The following is a 7,457-nucleotide window of genomic DNA, read 5'->3' on the forward strand; positions in this document are numbered from 1 at the left end:
AGTGAGCTCATCCATCCCTAGGGTCAAGTGTAAGACTGTAGTTGGTTGTTTGCAAGACAAAAATGCTCAGATGTGTGATTAGTCTGAAGAAGTTCTGTATTTTTGTGTATTCATTCAGTTTGGGGGCTTTAGTCTCAGTCAAACATCACCAGAGTGGAAACTTTTCTGAATGCCACCACGAAAAGGGCACAAGAATTATCATCTTCATAGTGGTCCCAGACAGCTCTCAAGCTCTGCTTCTTTGACCTCCCTCGCTAACCTGGGCTTCAAAGCTCAGCAGACCCTGCTTGAACTAATCTGCTGCTCTGTTCCTCTCTTTCAGCAGCTCGGAGCAGAGATGGATAAGATACTGGAAGCCGTGGTGATGTCCTCATACCCCAACAACGTGAAGCAAGGGCTTGTGAGGCGCGTCATTGAGGCAGCGAAGCAGCCCATGGATAGCGAGCAATGCTGGTCCATGCTGGAGCTGTCTACCAAGCTTTATCTCACGGGGGACACCAAGTATAAAAGAGAGATCGGGAAAGAGGTTTTGGAGGTCTACGGCCACTACCACCCGGAGGAATTTGAGGAGTTCTTCAACGTCCGCTTCCTGCTGGGTCTCGCCTGCCTGCTGAGTCTCCTCCAGGAAGGCTGTGGACCTCTGGGGAAGAGAAGCCATTATGTACTCGATTATATCCAATTAGGACTGCAGTTTGTCTTGGAAAGCCCATCAGCAAACAGCATCTTCAGCTTATTGAGGATCGAGGTGCTCCGGAAAGTCTGCGAGAGGCCCAGCCCCAAGCAGTGTGCGAAGATCAGCAAACTCTTAACCCAGCATCCTCAGTGCATTCCCACGGGCAAACACCAGGTCTTGTTTTGTCAGCAGCTGATCCGGTGCATCGGGCAGTTCCAGTGCGTCTCCGAGGGGGAAGAGGACATCATGGAGTTTTTGGAGCAGGTGAACAAAGTGAGCGGTCTGCTGCAGAGGATCTGGAGGACTCAGACCTCAGCCATCCTGCCCTCTTTGAAGGAGCTGTTCACTATCATTTCTTCAACAGGTAATTTAAAAAAAAAAAAAAAAAAGGCTGGGAATGTAAATGTTGGCTCTGATGAAGTCAAATTTGATTAGTTTGACGTCTTGCGTGGTTTTCATCCACTCCAGAAATGCAGCCACAGCTGAAATATAATAAACAAGCATCTCTAAAAGTTACTCAGGGCTTTAAGCTAGGAAAACAATATCCCCTGAAACCACACCGAGTCTATACACAGGAGTTGCTAACCGGGTTGAAATATTTGCAGCACAACTTTGTGTCTTCAGCACTTTCCAGCATCAGCTGGGCTTAATGGAAAGCAGCTTACCTGCAGCTGGTTAGAGTGGGACTTGAAAGCTTTTAGAAATGTCACTCTCTTATGGCTAACTTGATGGGACCCCACAGCCTGCTCCTTACCAGAAACTAGGGACAAAGCTAAGGAGTTATTTCTCACCGATCTAGAGGTAGGAAGCCCTACTATCTCTCTGGAGGGTGGTCGTATCTTAAGGTGGGTCAGAAGATATTTATCCAACTTCTGGGGCCTTTCGGTTATTGCAGAGGGTCTCAGAAGACTTTTGGAGGTACCGGTGCCATGAAAGGCTGGACTCTGCTGGCAGGTGAGCTCCTCCTCCAGCTATTCCTAAGCCCATGAGGAGGTGGGTTTTTCAGTGGTCTCTGTATGAAAGCCTCATCCTTTGGAAGGTGCTCCAGGCAGGCAAACCTGCAGTTGCATCCCATTGCAATTATTTGCAGTAATTAGTATAAAGAGAGCATGCAGAGGGAATTTGGGACCCAGGGTTAAGAACATTCTTATGCCTGTGATCTCTTCCTCCCTTTGGGCGGTGTGTGGCTTTATGCAACAGCCCATCTGCTATGACCAACCTCCTTATGTGCTACACTGGGATTTCGGGAATTGTCCTCCTAGCACAGCTAAGTGCAGACTCCACATTGCTCATTTACGCCGGCTGACTATCCACTCCATTTACGTAGGCAGAAATTATTCGGCTTTTAGAGCCAAGAAATGACCTCATGTGCCTGGTTTTCCCGGCAACTAACATCTTCATTGTTGGTGCTCATCCATGTCTTGCAGAGGAGCAGGAAGTGCCATCCAACGCCTTGGCCAGTGTGGTCCAGTTTGTCCCTCTGGAGCTCATGGATGGAGTCATAAGAAACCTAACCAATGATGACAGCATCACCGATGTGCAAATGATGACGGCCATTGGCAGGTAGGAGAAGCTGCATTAGTGACCGTCATTCTCGGTTTGGACTAAAACCTGCCATAAAGCTCCACTCAGTTCCTTTGTGTTGTTTTATCCCAACCAGTTTGGCTGGTTGTGGTCTTGTGAGGAGTGTGTGGGGAAAAGGGGAACTTCTGGATCCTTCCTTCCAGCCCTGAGGGCCTAGAGAACTAGAATAAAAACTGATGATGATGATGATGATGATATTTGTTTGATTTGATTTGGTTTCTTTTTTCTTAGAAATAAGTAGTGTTATGGGATGCCCAACATAAGATATCTTGAAGAGTTTTGATTTTTTTCCAGAAGCTGTTGAGGGCCTTTTCTTCACAAAATCTCCTTTACAGAATTTCATGTTGATCCCCGTCTCCCTTCAGAAAGACATCATCCTAAATCACCAGTCATAGCTAAAGATCTTGGAGAGGGAGGTATGCCCAACTGTTTCAATGATCCCACCTTGACCTTTGTCAGATGAATGCGGTGCCACTGGTCTGGATCTTGGTGCTGTATAATGTTTATCCCTGCCCTCTGTGCAGGCAGTCAATGGAGACCTCGTCAAGGCATGATGAAGAGTAGTGGGTGAAATACTCCCTGACATGTTAGACCTGGTCTTTGCAGAGCCAGTGCCCTCTTTGGCATCACCAGATCTTCCTTGCACACTTGTGTCCAAGTCCTACAGCTCCTCTGTGCTCCAGTGCCTTGCTCCAGACTTGCTTAAGAGTATCTTCAAACCATGCTTTCCTTAGAGAAATGGGTGACGTTCACATGCAGTAGCAGACACGCTTAACCCAAGGCAGCTGATGTGACTTGATCTAACTGGAAACATCTTTTTTCCTCTTCTTATTACAGGATTTGTGTCCCCCCCAATAAGGTTACACGACAGAAACACACATTATTCCTGATGGCAACTTCACGTATGCAGAAACTTCATGTTGCTTCTCTTTGACTTGCTGGGGAAGGTCATGGTTTTCCCAGAGTCCAGAGCAACCCAAGACAAAAGATTAAGTTATCAGTTCAGTTCTTAACCCTCTTCTCCATCTTTTTCTCCTTCTGGGAACCTGCTGCTGCGAGCTCCAGGCGATAAATCCTCTAAGAGCACCAGTGTCTAAATATAGAAGTTGCAAAATCAATTGCATCATTCCTTAAAACATTCTTTGTCACGCAGAAGGATGAGTAAATGATTACTCAGAGTTAGCCAAACATTAAGCAGAGCCTGCAAAATATAATTAAGATCACTTAGGAGAAATGCGGAAGTTTTGGCGGCATGTTTATGGCAGAGAGGTGCCCCAGAAAACTACACGACTGTTGGCCTTTCAATGACTGTGCACTCCACGCCTAGAAAATCAAAGAAAAACGTGCAAGTTGAAAGGATCTTTCAGCTTAGGATCCCTGACAAACTGGTCGCATACAGAAGTCTGTTCCTCCGAAGTTTGGGTTTGGGAGTTAGTAGCAGGGGAATAAACTGGACGTGGGGTGGAGCTTCTGATCAAGCGTTTAAAGAACAAATAGTGGTAAAAAAAAGCAAGCCTGGCACCTGCTGGTATAAGTGTACACCACAATCTCTTTTAGAGAGTTTCTTTTAGAGTTTGTCTCTTTTCAGATAAACTCTGTTAATGTGCATCCATGACTTCAGAAGTACTCACTGATTTGCTTTTTTAATTTTTTTTTTTTCCTGGGGGTGTATCTCTTTCACAGAGCCCAGGTCCAGATGAAGAAGGTATCTACCGTCACACAGCGATGCAGGCACTTGCTACCTCTGGAAATAAGGATCTGAACTTTTAAAAGTTTAGCATACCAAATCAATGGCTCCTTTGGAAAATATTAGGTCCGTGTCTTCCAAAGCATTTGTGGATCTTGCAGTGTGGAAAGTGCAATGTGAATTTCTTCCTACTGTAGCAATGCAGGCAGGCAGCGGGCAGGACTGTAACTTAGCCACTAGTATTGGTAAAAAATAGCTTATAGTGGACAAGGTTATTTTATGCCTGTGTAAAGGAAGATACAGTGAAGAGGGGCCTTTGGATCCCTGAATCCATCTCCCTGCTTTATAGGCATTGACATTACAGACGCCTTTCATGAACGTTCAACTACACTCCTCAAAGCGGGAAGGGCTTTTGCTCCCACTGCTCTTCTTTCATAGCTGTTTCACCATTGGGTTGCTTTAATGGTTCGAATCTCTCTTCTAATAGCCAGCCTATATATATTTCTGGCCATCTTATAGTTCATTTGATCTTATGCCAACATAAATAGCTGAAATAGCTCTTTTCCCTCCCTTCCTTCAATGTATGCAGGCAGAGCAGCCCCTTCCCATTTCTGCTTTCCCGTGGCTGTGCTAAACAAGCCAAGTTGTTTTAAGCTTTTCTTGCAGGAAAGGTTTTTCATTTCCCTGAGCACCTTAACAGGCTTTTTCAATACCTGCTCCCACTTCAGTTCATTGGTCTTGGACATGGATGGTGAGGTTTGTGCACCACATTCCAGGTGCAGTTCATCATGGCCTTAGCCAAGAGCTTGAGAGGTCATTGTTTTGCCATAGAATACACCTTTTCTTCTGCACCACAGCATGGTGCTGGTCTTTTCCATGGCTACAGTTACACTGGGAACTTTCAGTCACCTGATGTCTGGCTGGTTGTCTTCAAGCAGACGAGTCACCGTCACGTGATCACATCCATTTCCTGTGCCTTGCATGCATTTTGAATCAATACATTTCCTCCCAGTTCTACATCTCTAATCCTCAGGGTCTTCCTTGTGATACCTTGATCCTCCTCTTGTGTTGATGATGCCTCTCAGCTTTGCACCATCACAAATTTCACAGTCATGTTCAGGATGTTTGTGCTAACACCATTAGAACCTGAAGAAAGTTCCTTGTGACCTTCTTACAGATACCCAGTCAGATATGATCTACTTTGACTAGAAATTCATATATCCTGACAAACCTGATCTTGGCACCTATGGTAACACCCTGTGGCACACTATCCCTTCTTTCCAGTCATTCCCTTATTGCCTGTCTTCATTATAGGAACTGTCTTCCTATTCTTCCCACATAAAGCACCATGTCAAAGTTAACAGAGTCATTAAAACTCATCAAAGTTGAATTTTACATGATGGAAATCACCGCCTGCTCTTGCCTGGAGTTCATGAGCTGTTCGTGTTTCACTTTCATATCAGCTGTCATTGCTCTTGTTTCCATTCTCAAATCTTTTGTCTGCCTCCTCTTTGTCACCCCTATCAATTCCTTCCTCTTGCTGAAAATGGAGGCAGAGGATGTGTTTAGTTTGGAAGTCACATCTAGAGACCATATCATATCTTTAATCACCATCACATCCTCCGTATAGAGTGATTTGCATGACTTTCCTTTTTCTCCTCTGATGCAAATGTCTGCAGAAGCTTTTCTGGTATTTGCTTAATTATCCAACTTGGCTTGACTTTTGGTATTTCTCAACATATTCTGCTCTTCAGGTTTTCTTTACTGGCTAGCCTTTTATTTTTCCAGTTCCTTGTAGACTTCACTTATGCCTGCTCTTGGCCTTGAGGTGGTTAGTTATCTGTGTTCCCTTCATATATTTTGCACAAGATACAGACTGATAAGCAAAAGGGACTGGTTGGGTAAGATAGCTGGACTGAGGTGGGAGACTGAAGATCTGGGATATCTTCAAATCAAAGGTACTGAAATGGTTAGCAAAGTTTGACCCTTGGAGATCCCAAGCCTTAGTTACTTACCATTTTTGTTTAACATTAAATTTAAACAGAAACAACCTGTCATCATTCAGTCTGAGGTTATTTTTTTATGAGTCTCTTCTGTAAAGTACTTATTACTTGCAGAAACATGACAATATGTTGGTTGAGTGGCTATAGAAGAAATTTGTTAGCTGTGACATTCAGGAATGTCTGGCTTCTATTAGGGTTACCAGTATTTTTTTTTTAATGTGTGTTTGGAAATTAATGTTTCCCACACAGAGAATTTAAAGAGCTGAATCTGAGTGGTTTTTCCTTACCAGTAACAATGCAGAAATCATACCAGTATCACTTGTTCTCTAACGGCGACAATGCAGAGACCTCGATCAACACCTCACGCAGATACAGATATCCATCACTACCCCTTTAGAGCTGCCTTATGATTCTTTAAAAACAGAGGTTGTCTTCTAGGGCCTCCTCTGGAAGATATATTAGAAAATCCACAAAGCAGAGCTATGGTATACAGAACACCATCTTGATGTTAAAAACTCAAACTCAAGTTGACGGAAGTTAGTGGAAGAAATCCCCACTTTCTTCTAGGGACTTGGGTCAGGTCCTCTGATGAGCCACAGTGTGTTGATGACATTGGGGTAATTCAACTTCAAGCTCTCTTGTGCTTTGAATAACATGTGAAATGCCTTATGTGGAGCCCATCTCTTACTTGGTCATCCCACTGACTGGACACGGCTTTGGAGGAGGTTTAACCCAGAACAGAGCTTGGCTTTCACGATATGTGCATTAAATTTATTTTAAGAGTTTGTATTTCATTTCAGGATGATCGACTGGGTGTCCTGGCCTCTGGGAAAGAACATAGACAAGTGGATCATCGCTCTGCTGAAGGGTTTGGCTGCAGTGAAAAAGTTCAGCATCTTGATTGAAGTTACTCTTTCGAAAATTGAAAAGGTCAGTGGGCTCTTTTAAACACGAATGTGAACAACAGACTTCTCCTTGCACCTGAGATATCTTCTTGCCTCTCAACTGAATGAGGGTGAGATGTGAATTGAGACGTATAGAAAAGAGAAAAGAGGTTTTGAAGGGATCATTGTGCCCCCTGCACCCCCTGCGAATGCTGCATTGCTGTGTATGGGTGGTGGACTGATGCCGTTTTTGCAACCAGGAATGATGTTCTCCAGAACAACCTGCAGTTCATTAGGTGTTGGTTTGCAAAGGTATTGATGTCGTAAAGGTTATGAAATAGAACAGGCCAAGGATTTTCAAGCCAACCAACCAGTTTTCGTCCCAAACTGTGGAGCTCTTGTACAACCTGGCTTTGGGAATGTGACACGCTCTCCTTCAACTGTGCCTGGATCAGTGCTGGTTGGCATGGGCAAAATACACTACCAGTGTGTCGTGGTTTAACCCCAGCCGGCAACTGAGCACCACTCAGCCGCTTGTTCACTCCCCTCCAGTGGGATGGGGAGAGAATCAGAAGGGTGAAAATGAGAAAACTCATGGCTTAAGATAAAGACAGTTTAATAGGGAA

General features: G+C 44.4%; 1 protein-coding gene across 1 annotated transcript in view; it reads left to right on the forward strand.

Moving 5' to 3' along the window:
• Positions 1–337: 337 nt before the first annotated feature.
• Positions 338–7,457, forward strand: part of USP35 (ubiquitin specific peptidase 35) — a 17,253-nt gene continuing 10,133 nt past the window's right edge. The window contains exons 1-3 of the mRNA XM_009574428.1: positions 338–1,037; positions 2,101–2,236; positions 6,748–6,877. Of these exons, the coding sequence (XP_009572723.1) occupies positions 338–1,037; positions 2,101–2,236; positions 6,748–6,877 (966 nt within the window). The remainder of the gene's footprint in view (positions 1,038–2,100; positions 2,237–6,747; positions 6,878–7,457) is intronic.

The sequence above is a fragment of the Fulmarus glacialis genome, unplaced genomic scaffold, assembly GCF_000690835.1.
Source record: "Fulmarus glacialis isolate BGI_N327 unplaced genomic scaffold, ASM69083v1 scaffold24943, whole genome shotgun sequence".
Taxonomy (NCBI): domain Eukaryota; kingdom Metazoa; phylum Chordata; class Aves; order Procellariiformes; family Procellariidae; genus Fulmarus; species Fulmarus glacialis.